The following is a 17,204-nucleotide window of genomic DNA, read 5'->3' as shown; positions in this document are numbered from 1 at the left end:
CGTTCATATTTGATATGTCCAAGTTAAATTAAATTCAAAGTACAATTTATGTCAAATTTACTTTTGGTTTGAATCCTAATCTGACGAGACCATAAGGGTAGGTTTTACGACGAGAATGGTACGTAAAATAAGAAGAGATATCGTAAATGAAGATGTAATCAGAAGCCAGAAGGCATGGGTCACAGAGGAATAATATTACCTGTATCTTGTGCAATTCTACATTTGCAAATTTTCTGCGAATGCATAAAAGTTGGTAGTCTGCTTATGAACGATAGTGTACGAGCACGAGAAAGGAGTGGTACTTGAATCGTACCACGCGATAATCGGAGAAGAGGAACGAGATGCACGGTCGGACGAGTTCCTTGAGTAATCCCGAGGGTTTGAACGAAGAGACGAGCAACGGGCGCGATATTAGCAATGGGGGAGGAAGTATAGCGTAAGAAACGTAATGCCTCGCAAAGTCAACGCCCTGGTAGCTCGATGCTCGCTGTGTATTATGCAACCCTCCCGGAGCGGCCACCGAGAACCGCCCTTCACCGCCACCACCGCCTCCACCGGAAACATCACCACCATCAGCCGCAACTTTAGCTATGACGCGATCGCCTGGCCAACCTAGTAATCCTCGAAATTCGTCGAAATACGTTCATCTCGAACCGCTGATCCATCGCAAGGGTTGCTTGTAACTTCTCTTCTTTTTGCTTTGAATATCGGGACGTTTGTGATTGCGACATTTGTGAAAATTGACGCTAGGGAGTTGTTTCAGTGGAGGGGTGGATTTTGAAGAGTACAAGGGTTGTACAAGGAGTACTTGGTTTGCTTCTTCTCGGTTGCAACGTTGGAATCTGTGACATTGTGAGAATTCGTTCTGGAGGATCGTTTTGCTTCGACCGATCGCGAGAGATGGATTTTTAAGCGTTGCTTTGAAAAAGTTGCTAGAGTTTAGAGTTTAGAGTTTGGAAAGTTATTGCAGCTCAGTGTTTTGGAATTTGGAAAAACCTGCGCAGGGGAGAATTTGCTATTTATAATAAAAGTAGCGCGAGACCTAGGAATTGGAGAAGATTTACGAATTCTTTGCCCAGATCCGATTTAAACCTGCGTATATGTAGTTAGATCGAAGTTATCGTTAAAACTAAGTAAGAAAATCTCGACTTTCTATGATGACTTTGGCAAGACCACTGTACATGTGTCAAAGAACACAGAATTTCTTAGGTTCGAATTGAAAAGCCTACAGGATGAGCGAACTTACTTACACAATTCCACTTTTTCCATATAAACGACCCATACAGAATGTCACTGTAAGAAACTCAGCCGAAAACCCTCGTAGCTTGCGAAAAAATTTTTCATAAATTTCCAACATCCCTTTGGATTTTTCCAACCCAAAACTCTATCTCCGGAGACAAACAGTAATTTATAACCTGGCAATATTTACCCGCCCCCATGAATACTTCCAAAATCCACTAACCCTCTGTCCAAACAACAAATCTTTCCATCTCTAATCCAACTCAAACACGCAGTCTGTGCGCAAACATCCACCTTCATTGCAGCGTCACCTTCATCCCCCTTTCATACCCTTCCAAAGCAACGAGCGCACGCTATTCGAAAGAAAAAACCCTCCCCTAACTTTTCACCGGTGGCACCATAAATCTCCGGGATCATGTACGCGCTTCCATTTAATTACCCGCGGTGTTGCCCCCAAAGAATAATCTTCCACCCCAATTGTCGCAGCGCGTTTATCGACCCAGGGGCCATCGTATCTCTCGCTCCCAATTAGCCAGTGATTCACGCGCGACGGCCTTGAACTTACGCGTACACTACCATACGTAAATACGTATGTGATCACCAATTCGTTACATTTTGTTTGTAAACTATAACAAACACAGTTGGTTTATTTAAGAAGGAAAAGGGTGAGAATATGGGACACCAAGGTTTCGATACGTGCAACATCTTTTCGTCTATGCAAATGAAATGTCACGTGGATTACGTGACGTCCTCCTACGGCGGCTCCTCGTTCTTGTTCTTTTGTTTGATCAATACTTTTGTAATTTCACAAAAAATCAAAGGATGTACATGTTTGGCAACTTGAAATTTTCTGAAGACTCTAACATAAGTCATACAAATTATAATATTCGATTCAGGATGATCGTGCAGGTACAGAAAGTGGAATTGTAAAACTGAACTGATCTTGACAACGCTGTTATATTGTTATACACTTGTACGTCGTCAGAACTCTTGCATTGTCTATACTCTTCAGTCTTACAACTTATTTTTCTCAAAAGTAACATTCTTTCACATCGCTACTAGAATCTGTCCCAGAATCCAATAGCAAAAGATTCTAAAGTTCCATCAGTGTCAGGATGTTTATGTTTATTCGTTTGCTTTTGTTTATCAATGCAAAACTAAAAGAAGTACCTGCACCACATACGACGCGAAATAACAGATTTATGATGAAAATAACTAAAAAACAAAATCGCTGAAAAGTGAATGAACTTGTAATCAGCATCAGCAAGCGTGGTTGTACGTATGAACTATTGGATTGGCAACTAAATGATTGTGGATTTTGTCATTAGGTGGTATTGACAAAATCTGCAATCACTTAGTTGCCGACCCAATATTAAGGTGTATCCACATTGTCGTTAATTAATGACCTTTAATTAAAGAACAGCACAGGCGATATAGGGTGGGAAGAAAGGCAGCGCATATCAAAGGGGGCGGATATGCAAGGGGGCCAACACCTGCGAACAACGAGAAGCGCTTTGCAAGAGGAAAAGGCGATCGTGGGTTTCGTATGGTGTGTGAGAGCGTTTATGGCGGTGGCACGACCGGTATATGACAGCTGCTGTCACGGCTGGTGCTTCGACCATGTGCTCGCCGCTCTACGCACCCCCGTTTATTCTGATGATACAGCGAACCGCATCTACGTTAAAATTCTCGACGATTCGAGAGTGTTATGGTCATCGATTTTTCAAGTAGATTGTTTTTATGGGAAGTGGCCCGTTTATGGAGAGGTGGGGCTGAATCGTTGCTTCAAATTGTTTGGTGCTTTCATTGTATGGTGTGGATGGAAAGTTTTGGAATAAGATGATTTGGAAGATTTTGTGCACTGATAGAAAATGACAATGTACATAGACAGAATATGCAATGTAAAATATTGGTTATGATTTTTAGAACGTGATTGGTATGATTTTTAGATTTCTGTGATGAGTAGAGCAGAATATTTATGCACCAATGGGAAATTTATCTTAGGTTTCTTTTAAATTAATTTTGAAAACTTACGAGAGATTAAAAAATCTACCATTAAACATTGTCGATTATTTCTTGAAGAAGTTAGTAAATTAAGAAAAAATTCGAGAGTCGATGAAGAATTCTTAGAATATGAGCTGAACTCGAGGTCCCGCCAGCGATGCACGCAGCGTTTCCATTTCGAGGCCACGTAAACCTACGATTCGACTGGTGAATTTGGGTCACTGTCTTTTGTATAGGCGAAAAGGGTTGCCCCTTATTATTTTGAAACCAGTTCAGAGGAGACCTGAGCGGCGCGACAATGGAAGAAGAATCGTATCCCTTTCGAATAGAGTGAAAACCGCGATGACAGGTACGATAATGCCTCTTTAAGAGAGAGTGGTAGCCCTTATTTGTGCCACAAAAGTTACGCGCTTTTACTCCACCCACAAAGATCCCAAGGCACAGATATTTTCATTTTTAGGATAGTCTCGAGGGAAAACTTTCATTCGTTACGTTCATTCAACTTTAGCGCTCAATATATTCGAAATTAACAATACTTTCGGTTACTAAAAAATTATTTTTTTAAAAGGCGCGCTAATGCTAATAAAATGAAATTGTACTTTCAACTAGTCGTTAATTATTTTCCTCGTACTATAATTACGTAATATGTTAATAGATTTCTGATTATTTTTCAAGATTATTTTTTCTAATAAAATGCAAATATACTTTCAATTATTTTCAACAAAAATTATGTTCTCACGTTATACTGACGTTGATAAAATAAAATCGATAAAGTGGAAAATTAATTAAAATTATCTTGAACGAGAGAAGGCAGAATCGCAACATTTCGAATATTTTTCTTTGAAAGACGTTACACTGATATTTCAATCATCAATGGAAAAGCTATTTTAATCATGTCGAACATTTCTGGCAGTGCTGACAAATCGCTGAAAGTTAAGCTCCAGCCGACCTGACGTAATTTGAAGTGACGCCTGCTGACACAGTAACTGAACGAGAAACGCGTGCCGTCCAGATCAGCTTGATTATACAACAAAAATTCGCTCATCCGCAGTAACTGAAACACGTGAAACCCTCACGTTCGCTGATATTAATTCACCTTCGTATCAAACGTAACGAATGAAAAAATTTTATTAGCAAATTTACTTTTACGATTCCTTTTATCCTCTCTTAATACTCTTTCAATTTTCACAAGTTTTCCACTTTTTGTAAAAACAAATTCCTATAGATCCATAGCGTATTTTCGTATTACGGAATTTCCATTAGTTTTGTGCACTCGAAAAAGCGAGGTTTGTTTTTAATTTAAACGTGGCTAACGTTAAAAATCTAAAATTAAAACCCTTAAAATAATCTACTCATTTAGCCATTTTGTTTCGAGGGCCATTTTTGCCAGAAAATTCCTCACTCCTGATCTTCGATTTTTCATATAATATTCGCTACATAAATTGATTATACCTATTTAACAAATGAAGCTGATTTATAAATAGAGAAGTCTATATTTACAAACATTAATGTATTATTATATTTTTATTAATGTATAAATAAAACACATAGGAAAGTTAAGTTAAACGCAAAGGGAAATAAGAAAATACCATTATGAAGAACTAAAAGGGACACCGCGATTGTGAAATCCTGGCGTGGGAAGCGTGCGTGCTTCGTTGCTTGTGATACGTGATTGTACGAGTACGATGGGGTCGAAAGAGGATGAGGAAGCACAGCAACCCCGGAAATGTTCAAAGCGAAACAGTATTTCACCACCATCTTGATATCCAATACCACTATCACGCTGTTCCATTTTACAAGCAAAAATTCGCGATACCTAGCCAAGATTTTTATCATCAAACGAAACAATTCTCAACTCAACGATCTCGCAAACGTTCCACTCTCTAAGTTTATATGCACACATGTTTCTTTATCACCATTCTTTGGCATTCATTTACTTAGAACTATACGCCAGATTTTCCGAGACAGTGGAAACAATCGTAGCGAAGAATATTTTAAACAGCGCCTTTGTCTTTGAAACTTCGACAGAGAGCGAGCGCATTGGCACGTTTGATGGGCCATGAAGCAATTAGCGATGGAATCTGAAACACTTGGAATCGTTTCGAATTTATATATATGGCAGAAAATTCGAAGCATTTGCAACACGATTCAAAGTATTAAAACTATTGAAAGTTTCGATAAACCTTGATTCTTTATCTTGTCTTAATCTTTAAAAGTCCTGAAAAGTCTTCTCTCGATCGAGATGTCTTCGCGGATACTCGATCGTTCTAAACTTTCTTTGATATTTTACGTCGATGATACCTTTTGAACAAGATCGATCGAGAAGATTGTAGGATACGTAAATACTCAGCAAACATTCGAAACATATCGAAACTGTTAAGATTTTCAAGACTCGGGATTCTACCAAGACTCGCGAAGAGTTTCAAGAATTTTAAGCCTCGAATCACGTTCCAAGTGATTCCGAATTTCTCGCCATCTATACAATTGAGATTCAAAGCGATTCCAAGTATTTCAGATCCCATCACTAGAAACAATATTACGATAAAGCGTATCTCTATATTGCATTGTACCAACCTAACATTTCGTCTCTGTGTAAAAGTTGCCTCTATGCGAAATTAAGGTGTATTCACACTTGGAGCTCGTATCTAATCGCGCCTATTATTGCCGACTGAATTATGCTCGTTCACCGATTTTACTGTTCTCGCGAGACGGAATAGTACAATGATCATACTGTGAATGTACGAAACCATTACAATAAACCGGTCCCATTGGCTGGTGTCTGGCGCCTGGTCTCACAAAGACCGCCCTTAAGCTTGTCGGGAAAAGTTCAAGAACAAGGAACATTTGTCCACTGTCGCAGATACTTAACGACTGCTAGTAATCGTGGTCCAATTACTTGCACGATATACATACTAATAATTTACGAAAAACATGGATTTGTTTACTCGTTTTATGGTTATGTTTACGACATTAATGGCGTGTATTTCGTTATGAAGACGTGTCATAATTGTTCCAAGTTCGTTTCACAGTTTTATGACTGTGATAAATCGAAGACGTACTTTTCAATATTTTTTACTCCTCTTATTCGTATTGGATAATAAATTTTCCTTCTTTTCTTCCTTCTATTAGATAGTAAATTTTTATCTGCTTCGTTCATATTAGATAGCCAATTTTTAATTAACCCAGAACCTTTCATCACTCCAGCGGAACAGTAATTTTGGTTACAGCATCGCAAAATAATTGCAAATAGAAATATCCCATAGCTGTTCTTAAATTGCTTGAAGGTATTTTAGTGAATTTATTCAATGTTCTTCGGGTATTCAAAGTGCGCGAAAATTACGCCAAAGCTGAATATGAATTTACGTGGTAGCTCGGAAAACAATTCCAGGATTAATTCACGTCGGACAGCAATTTTCTGATAAAATTTTGTACGATATTAAATCAGCAGGTAAACGATCTGTAAAAATACTGTGTGCACCTTTTACGTACATTTTTGAAATGATATCGAGCCAGTCGGTGGAAAAACAGAATTTCCGTGAACACGTCGAATTTTGGCCGAGAACGAGGCCACGCTGAACTTTTCGGGATGATGGATGCAAAACAACTGCGGTAAAGCACCTCGAAAGAGAGAGAGAGAGAAAATCGAGAACGTCGAAACGTTGAAACTTTGTATGCAATTTTATTCGAGTATCCTGCAGAAATATACTAAATGTATATTATTATATTTTAATTAAAAACGACTAAAAACAAGTGATGGACGAATAATCTATTCCGACCGAGTTTATTCGTGCAGTTAGTCGACCTTGACAATCGAGAACTTTGCCGACTCCGTTCCTCCGATCTAGAAATTAAGTCATCGTCAACTGTTCGTTGCATCGTTTCATCTCGATTTCCTAATTTCGTGTTAATAATTCGTAACGTCGTATTTCTCGGAACTCATTACATAAAATACATAGGAATTCATAGTGAAATATAGCGAAGTGTAAGTGTCATCTGTGCAGTTGGCAACATATTCATCCTCCAAGTAATGTATCTCCTTCTTTATCATACGAAGACTATGTATTTATTTATTTATTTATTCACTCACTGTGTACTTTATTTATTCGCTCGCAAGTTGACACAATACAAAATTAACAATTACGTGTTCATTAGAGGAACACGTATAGGGACAAAGATGTAATTGGCGTAGTTGCAAGCTTCGAATTAGAAACTCTTCTCTGCAAATACATAGTATCTTTGTTTTTATTTCCTTTAAACTACAAAATTAATATTTATGCGTTTACAGGTTGACATAGTACGAAATTAATAATTACGTGTTGATTAGAGGAACACGTATAGGGACAAAGATGTAACTGGCGTAGTTGCAAGCTTCGAATTAGAAACTCTTCTCTGCAAATACATAGTATCTTTGTTTTTATTTCCTTTAAACTACAAAATTAATATTTATGCGTTTACAGGTTGACATAGTACGAAATTAATAATTACGTGTTGATTAGAGGAACACGTATAGGGACAAAGATGTAATTGGCGTAGTTGCAAGCTTCGAATTAGAAACTCTTCTCTCCAAATATAGTAAGTATCTTCGTTTTCGTTATACCTAGAGTACGAAATTAATACGTACGTTGTTATAAGTTGGCATAGTACGAAAATAAAAATTATGCGTTAATTACGGTGATATGTATAGGGACATGGAATGGAAAGGTATCGATCTGAAAAGGGACCGGATCTAATTTACGGTAAAGTAAAATCGGGAAACCGGCTCGTGTCTCATAAGATAGGGGAGCGGTGATGGTCTCTGACTCACCCTTGGTGAGAAAGAATTACGAGCATCGAATGCTCCTCTCATAGAAGTTCTGAGTTTTTCTTAGAAGTCTACATTTACCCGTGTCGCGTTTGTCTCATGGGAGCTCATGAGACGGAAGGGACTCTACTTAGACTCTCTTCGATTGCGCAATGCTAATAGGAATCATGACAGATTTGAAGGAACAACCAGCTATTTATACTTTGCGCTGCATCTAATAAATTCGAAAGATTCTTTAAACTTTTTCTGTTCATTCCATATTGATAAAGATTAGATACCGAAGATCTCTTTCGTTGATCTTTCTTAGAGTATTCGATGAAGATACTGTGCCGAATTAAATGAAACAAAGAATATTGGGAAGAATCACAATTGTCGATATATTTTTCTTGAAAGTATAATAATTTCATCAAACGCTTCTACACATTTTTAATGCATTGTAAACGAACGAAAAGTTAGCAACTACTAACTCCTAAAAAAAAAAAATATTTAATCGATACTTAGTAGCTCATAGACAAATAGAAAAAAGGAAATATCTCATCTCGTTGATTCCACCCTGCAAGAAGCTCAGACAATAAAAACGTCTTAAAAACGAATATTTAATAGGTCTTTAATCTCTATCTTAATATTCAGTATCTTGTAAGCAAACACAACGAATTAAAAACTCGTTTCATTAATTCCGCCCTGAGGCCAAGCTCGCCCAATAGAAACGCAGAAAAGAGAACACGGTCAAGAAACGTTAGTTTGTCCTCCATATAGACGTATCCCCTCTCCAGAGCAGAGCTTTGCAAACTTTGCACGCCACAGTGTGGCTATCGATCAGACGCCGTCCAGAAAATGATGCATTACGTAAAACTTCTCTCAACTTCTCCGCCTCGTATCCCGCAATAAGGCTTTTAATTTGCAGCCCACAACCGTGTCAGTGATCCAACGTCTCCCTCGACTATTCCCAACAACGAGCAGACTCGGCTCGGTTCGCCTTAAGGCGGTAATCACCAAGAAACGAGCAAAAATTTATCGCAGCCAGGTGTCGGCGGGGGACGACGCGAGAAACGACGCAGAATATCTATTATATCCGTCTTCACGAGGATCGTGCGGAAAAGAGAGACAGCGATAGATCGTTCCTCTCTACGATATCTAAATTTAAGAAGTGGCACCACCACCGTTTCCTTCGATACGATTCGTGCACCACGACCGTTTGCTTCCTTCTAGATCGTGGAAAACACGACAACAGCTCGAAAGAAGAAGATGACGAAGAGAAGGAAGAAAGGTGGGCGGCGGCGATTAACGCTAAAGGTAGCAACAATGACCAGAATGATCGATTCGTGATTTTTCGCAATAATTTGATAGATTTACGGCGATAAGCTTTGGAAATTTCAAACGATTCTTTTGCAAATTATACGGAACAAAAGTTTGCCTTTTACCTTCAACTATGTATCTTCTTGCTTTTTCTTTCTTCTTTCTTTTTCTTGGATATCGTCCGTTTTGATTTCTTCGATACGAGTCTCGCATTTTAATCGTCGGTAGTTGTAGCGTTAAGATAGAAATAGACGGATAGACGAACAGAAGGAAGATGGATGGCGGGGCAACGAGATGAAGAGGAGGGCAAAGAGATGCGACGAAGAGGTAACGGTATGCGAAAAAATATACTCTTGGCACTTGGCTTCGGCAGACGACGAGATAAATAGCGCGCGTGGGTGCGGCTCGCCGATGTCTACGGGCCACACGCCACGTTTCCACCGGAACGCGTCAGCCACGAAGACCGAGAGAATGAGAGGGAGCCGAGGAAAACACAGCCGGAGGTGGCCGTCGAACGGCCTGCACGTTTTCCACGGAAAATATCGCTTTTTCACCGTCTTTTGTCGCATTCACCAGTCTCGTACAATGCATCCAAACGTGTGTATCTAAACGGTTCCGTTGCTTGTGCAGTGCCTTAGAACATGATTTTTGTGAACATGGTTTGCAGTTACTTACGTGGATCATATGTTAAAACGACTAATAGACGTTAGTGCGGACTTTTATCACGTTTGTGAGAAATTTCAAGGTGTAAAAATCGACGGAATATGCAAGAATATATAATATATACAAAACAGATCACACCGCTTATAATTTTTAACAATTTAAAACAAATCTCTATGGAAATGTTATCTATTCAGTTGCATTCATAAAAATATTAACAGTCGATAAAAAGAAGTTTCTTCTAGTCGAAAAAGAATTCGTCGTTGGAAAGAGTAATGTTAAAGTTCGCTTAGACCGGACTAAAATCAACGACCGAGCTTCCTGCACGTTTAAATTCCACCCTGTGTTAAGACGAACGCTGAATAAGCAGATGGTCGAGTGATTCGATCGACGAAAATCGCGAAAACTAATGTGCAGAGGGCGAGTCTCGTGCAACAGTTTCCTCGACACTGGATTTTGACGCAATGCGTCACATGCTTACTGTCACCACTTGCCACTTGACTATTCGTCGAAGAAAAAGTCGACCTAAAAAGCTCTGAATGCACACCTAGCTTTCTGGCCCATCCGCGCCTCTTTTTCCACTTCCCTTCGCTCTTTCAATTAATCTTCCTTAATTTCCTCCGATTTTTTTCACCGATTTTTTCCACGACGAATGAATGAAAGGAGAGAAGAGAAAAAATAAAAGGGAAGAGGAGAAACCGGATAAAAAAAGAACGAAAAAACGAGAAGAGAGGGAGGCGCGTAACGAATCACGAAACGGAGCAGCAGCATTTTAATAATACACGTATCTGCATGCTCGAGTGGAGACGTTGCAGGCGCCAACATGCCTGTGAATATTTCTCTTATTTTCCCGGCGGACAGGCCGTGCTGTTTACTTTTCGTATTTCGACCAGCCGGTCAGCGTGCTTCGAGCTTTTTGACAATAACTATGAAGCTATGTAGGAGTTCGTTGATTTAATAGGTTACCCTTAGATAATCCGCAATAATGCGCCAAGTCTCGCGACACTTTCAAAACGTTGTCACGTAGATTATATACAGTGAACAGCAGAAGTATTTTTGCACCATTGCACTTATTATAGCATTTATATAATATTAATATTAAATCAAGTCCAAGTATATGGTGCTTCGTATTACCTGACAGTTCTTTCATATGACTACGAGTATTTAATGCTATGAAAATTAGATGCGCATGATAAGAAAGAGCCTGATTGGAAAATAAAGCTGTGTACAAATGTGTATTTCGTATTTGTATAGTCATTGTAGTCGGAACAAATACGAATGTAATTTTCGAGTTGAAACAATCGGTATGTTCCCATGTCAATGTTCATTCGAAATAAGACGATAGATGATTAGAAGATGGTTAGTAAGAGAAACAGAAGAAAAATGAAACGGTCTTATAGGATAGGAATTAATTATAACTCGATAGATTGACATCGTGATAAATAGATTGAGAATTTTGATGCATTTACAGGAAATTCGAAGGTACGAAAAATATTTGATGCGATAAATATGTTGCACTTTTTTGAATTACATTCATAAAGCGATGGATCTGCATAAATATCCTCATTCAAATGATAAAGATTAAGTGAACGATAATTGATAATACCTTCGGTATTTTACGTCGTTTAGAAATAGAAATAAATTATTCGCGAAGATTAAAGTAATTGATTTTGACGAGACAAACTCAAGCGTCTCGAAGTAATTGATATTTAAGATGATAAACGTGGTAAAGTAATAATGAATGATACCTTTCATCGGTCTTTGAAAAAGTCTTATTTCAAAGACAGAAACTTCTGTTATCTTAATATGCTTATTGCTGATTAAATTTTCGTTAGTCACAGTGTTATATTCTAACAAGTAATTTCCTCAAATGAACTCCATAAACACGGTGATTAATTATATAAAATAGCATATTTGAAGCTTCTTTACTTTCGTGTCGAAGAGCAAATATGACGACAAGATGAATAAAGTTATACGATTATAGAATCGTTTAATCTTGTAAAAACATTATCAAATATAATTCGTAAGATCATACAAACTAGATATTACCATTCATTGCACGTGCGTGGTGTAATAAATTATTAGATTTATAAAATTTATTCATCTGTAAATTATCCTGCAAGTCTCATTCTTGTGGATCATGGTATTATCAATTGTCAAGAAGAAGAAAGTTTCTTTCTTGAAAGTCTAAGTTACATCCAAATCGATGTCAAACATATTTCGTAAAAGTACATGCCAACTCCGGTGCAAGACTTTCGCAGAAAACATGTTAAACTTATTGGAGGTGGGTCGCGACCCCCTAGAGGGAGAAACGGCCTTGAGCACCGATTGATTCCGCAGAGACTATAGTCTCACCGATTCTCCAAGCGTTCTACTCTACTCCACACCTTTTAACCCATTCGTGTAGCATTCAACGTTTCATCCTAATTAATTTACAATAATCTACATTTAAGAATTGTTCATAATTTGACTATATTGTCATGTTATAGATACTCCGTGTTTCGTATCTAGCAAGCTACTTCGTCTGCTCTATTTAACGCTACGCATGAGTTCGTTGTAATCCTCGAATACCAGAATTTTTCAAATTCTCCATTAAATTCTAGCAACGAGATAAAAATTCATATTCCTCTGTATCAAAATTAATTCAATACGACTATTCCTTTTAAGGAACACAAGTAACTAAAATTTCAAAAATTCTTCACTGAATTACGGATACTAAATTATCCAACGTAATCGTCTAATCACTAACTATATAAAATACAAATCCGGTCTCTTCTCTGTTCCATCTTTCAGAAGCAAATTATCATAGAACAAGGAACCACAAATATTCTCAGGACTTACTAAGAATCAATCTGAACAAACAATCGAGTCTCCACGAAATCAAAGAGCCAGTGGTTGAAATAATCTTAAAACTTACCAGGAGAGACGGCGAGTGCGAAGAAGGCAGCGGCAGTGGCGAGTAGCAGTATCCTAATCGCGTTTCCGCCGGTTCGTCTTCTGCCAGGCCTCGGAGCGGCGTGACAACCAATCCGATGACCATTTTTCTCGTTCGATTGCACATCGAGGACAACGTACGCCGGCTCGTGATACTGAAGTTCGTCCTCGTTGTCGGCGTCGTCCGCGACGCCGGGCGCCGCGGCAACGCGTCTACGTCGTCGTGGCCGTGGTGATCGCGGCTGCTGAAGGTCGCTGGCACTGCAGCTGCTGCCGATTGTACGGTCAATTACCGGACCGTAATACATGGCCTGCAGGAGCGACCACTGCCGTGCCACCGGGGGCTGCACTCGTCAGCGTGTCCTCGTCGCAACGACGCCGTACGAAACCGGGACTGCGGCTCCGCAAGCACCAGCGGTGTCCTTACCTACGACACCCAGCGATCTCAAGGATCCGCGGCCGCGAGGCATCACCACGACCTGGCGCAAGCCGAATCACCACCAGCACACCCGGCACCAACCACCAACTCGTGATCCTTTTCTCTTCCTCTTCCTCTTCTTTCCTTTGAGAATCTTTACAGGAAGCTTGTCCCTTCCTCCTTCGTTGTGAATTTCGTTCTTACAGTTTAGGATCTAATCGGTGAACTTGTATTTCAATCGCTTTTTCAAATAATTCGATGCTTCTTTGATGTAGGTTATTTATATACGTTTTTTAATCGGAATACATACATATACATATATATGTATAGATTGAGTTTTAGTATTCTTATGGGTGTTCGAGATGGATCACTGGTGCTTTCATTTTTGTAATTTTTTCGCGTATATGTATACGTATACGTTGGTTTCACTTAGAGAATCGGTGGAAACACGAATGGAGAAGGAAGTAAGGTGTAGACACCCCGACGGGACTCGACGTCGGTGAAGAGGAGGCACCGCGTGCGACCCGGCACTCCTACGCGCGTCGACGTCGGAGGGAAGAAACCCTCTAAACGAAAGCGTACACGCTATATTACCGGCGACACGTCGCGGCTCTCGCGGTATACGTGCACGAGTGTGCGGCCCCGTGCGTGTAAGGGAGTAGCGAAAGGGTTCGTCGCACTCGCTAGTCAAACCCTTTTTCCTCTTTTTTCCTTCCTCTCCTTTTTTCTTTTCTTTTCGTTGCCCACGCGAATTCTTTTTCTCTCCCTCTCTCTTCCTCTGTTACACTAACAAAAAAAAAAAACGTTCTTCTCGTACAGTTGAGAGCCGTGGTTCACAGAGCACCGTGTGTGTCACGCATCACCTTCTGTCACACACTTCTACCTTCTTCCCTTATCAATTCCCTCCTTTCTTTCTCTCTTTCTTCCTTCGTCTCCTGTTCCACGGCCGGCTCTTCCACGTCTTAATCCGCACAACGTTCGAACAACGGCAGCAGCGACCGGCTGCGGCTCGTCGTGTGTCCAGCGCGCCTGGACACTACCACCGTCCGGCAGGAAGTGTCGACTGCCACGAGGTGGACACCTCTGCGAGCCTCTGCCAGCGGCAGCAGCACCAGCGAGACAGCGGCGACGACGACGGCGGCAGCGCTAGGCAGCACCGCCGGTGCTGGTAGCAGTGGCGGTAGTAGCGGCACTGGCAGCTGCAGCTGGTGGTGCACCGGCGCATCCGGATACACCACGCATTCGTATACGAAACTCAAGTCACGTCTACCCGTGTCTATCTCGTGTCTAACGTCTTCACTTTGTTAATTGATCAAAACCGCTTCACTTTGCCATTTCATTCCCTATTATCGTTCGATTATTCTAAATATCTCTATATATAGTATCTTCCTTTTTAGCTCGTGTGCCTCGGAAATACCAATTGTTTCATACGTTTATAGCTATATTTATATAAACACGTGTATATTTTTATTGAAAGAAATTCGACGAACTTCGAAATCGTGACTCGAAAGGGAAACACGAATGCCTGATCCGTTCTGGCGGAGTCTTCCAAGTGTACTGAGCCGGTGTGGACACACTGGCCGCGTGTCGTGTCGTGTGCGGCAACGTCAGTACCAGCCAGTAGTAAAGGCCAAGTCTGTCGCTGTCTGAGCCAGGCAAGGCACTCGAGGCTGGCAGCACCACGACGCGGTGGTCTCTGGTCGCGCGACTGCTAAGCGGTTCGGCTACGTCCGTGGCGAGCTCGTGCGAGGCCCGCAACGCTCTCTTCGGCCACACGTTCGACTCGCGCGCAGGCGGCAAACACGAGCGCGCGCGCGCGCCTCAGCTTTCGTTCTTTCTCCCTCCGACTTGGTAAGATGAAACAGGATAGACAGTTTCGAGGTTGGAGTGTGTATGTATCGTTGGTGGTAGTTGGAGATGGCTCGAGAACGGAGAGAAGCGCGGCTCTGTCGGTCGACTCGTACTTTCGGGTATACAGCAGCGCCGCGACGCGCTCCAACAGCACGTCGGGACGCCCCTCGATACCCCGCCGATGCCATCGGCCTGGCCCGAAATCGATGCCCCGCAACGCGACGTCTCGAAACCACCCCCTCGTTGCCGACCTGTGTGCCATCAAGCGCTGCTATACTCGCACTCTCTTTCTTTCTCTCCTGTTATCTCTTTACGTTTCTTCTTTACATTATACGTATCTTTACGAGCCGCTTGCTTTTGTTCTTTCCTTTGTTCTGCTTTTCTTGTACGTAGTGTTGTATCTTTTTTCTTTTTTTTTTTTGTCTAAGATATTCTTCTTTACAGTAGTACGTAGCCTTATCTTTCGGTGTAACATTTTTCCATCGTACCTCTATACGTTTCATTCTGTAATATTAAATTTGTCGAAGTCAGGATACTTACGAATAATAGGAAATTTAATATACTTGGATCTAATTAATTAGCAACGCTATAATAAATACATTGGTGTAACAGTACTTTCTTACAGCCATTGTATTCGGACTGAGATAGTTTCTTAGATACATTCTATCATGTTTCGCTCGTTTCTTACATTCAGCTCTTTCTCTTTCTCTCTCCTTTACATTGTAACTTCTATCTTTGCCCTTCTAGATCTTGTTACATGTTAATATTGTTTTACACGTTTCTTACCATTAATTCGTCGACTAGTGCTCTCTTGTTCATCTCTCTTTTTCTCCTTAGAATTTAGACCATTTTCATTTTCTTACCTGCTCCTTAACATCCTCTCTGCAATTTCTTAGTTCTCTTGATTGATTAGACTCTTTATCCTTATCGCACTATAATTACTACCTTTCTTCCCTTAAATCCTTCCGTGGTACTGACAAACATCTTCATGTAGCCTTTCTTACGTTTCTTTCGTTTTCTTTCTTCCAATTTTCTTTCCTGCGACTATTGTTTAACTTCCTTCCTTGGATAATACTGTTTTTGTCTTAGTCGAGGTTCAGAGATTGTGTAGGTGTGGTGGTTCTGACCGTTTCATCGTACCTAGACAGGGTCGAGCCTTTTCTTCGTGGACGAACGGATACGTATTCTCTTTTTACAGCGGGATACATGAATGGTGTACCATGAACGGCGGTGTCGTGTGACACGGATCGATCGCGGAAACTAATAGCCTGCATCGATGAGAGAATTGCGTTGCAATTGGCGTTTTGTAAAATTCGCTTGTTCCGGGGGATGATGTTGAATAATCATCCATTATTACGTCACAGTATCCACATACAATTTTATGTAATCCCTTGCTTTATAATCTTTTTTGATAGCTATTTAAAGCAACGTTAATTGTTCACTCAGATGAAAAATTATACATAATTTATAGTTAGAAATTCTTGGCCTGAAAAATTGCAACTGAAGTCACATTCTAATGAAACATTGTTGCAAACTTAATTTGCCTTTGTTTCTCACGTTCCTCAAAATAATAACGTAATCCCTTTGTTCGAGTACACATTGAATGGATTAATTACATTTTCTGCATCAATTAATAAATAGCCAAACGAGATTCTTTTTCTCTGTGAAAAATCTAATCGAAATTTGTAGCGTGCAATGAGGTTCTTTCAACTTATGGAACAGTACATCTCAAGGTAATTTTTAAAAAGACTATAGTATCCTGAAGACTATTGTAAGATTCCACTGTAAACGACTGTATATCTGATTGTAAAATGTTGTATTCAATTTATTTCGTTATTAAAAGAAAGATCTATCACATAATCGTATATATTGCAACGTTTTAATTAATTGGTATAATGAATTTATTACTACGTGTACTGTTAAACTTGGTACTTTAGATGCGATAAAGTTATTACTGCGGTAAATAACATAATTCGTACTTAGGTCAAAGTTGACCGCGAC

At 40.1% G+C, this 17,204-nt stretch overlaps 1 protein-coding gene across 4 annotated transcripts in view; it reads right to left on the bottom strand.

Annotated features, from left to right (window-relative positions):
• Positions 1-16,683, bottom strand: part of LOC139993632 (protein kinase C-binding protein NELL1) — an 87,851-nt gene extending 71,168 nt beyond the window's left edge. For 2 of the 4 annotated variants that reach the window (XM_072015539.1, XM_072015541.1), the window contains exon 1: positions 12,918-16,682. In XM_072015539.1, the coding sequence (XP_071871640.1) occupies positions 12,918-13,242 (325 nt within the window). In that variant the 5' untranslated portion in view covers positions 13,243-16,682. Of the gene's footprint in view, positions 1-12,917 lie in introns of all 4 variants that reach the window. The other 2 variants (XM_072015538.1, XM_072015540.1) reach the window with 2 other exon arrangements.
• Between the last annotated feature and the right edge of the window lie 521 nt (positions 16,684-17,204).

Source organism: Bombus fervidus, chromosome 13 (genome assembly GCF_041682495.2).
Source record: "Bombus fervidus isolate BK054 chromosome 13, iyBomFerv1, whole genome shotgun sequence".
NCBI classification, from domain to species: Eukaryota; Metazoa; Arthropoda; class Insecta; order Hymenoptera; family Apidae; genus Bombus; species Bombus fervidus.
The sequence above is the reverse complement of the archived record's forward strand: the minus strand, read 5'-3'. Positions and strand labels throughout refer to the sequence as shown.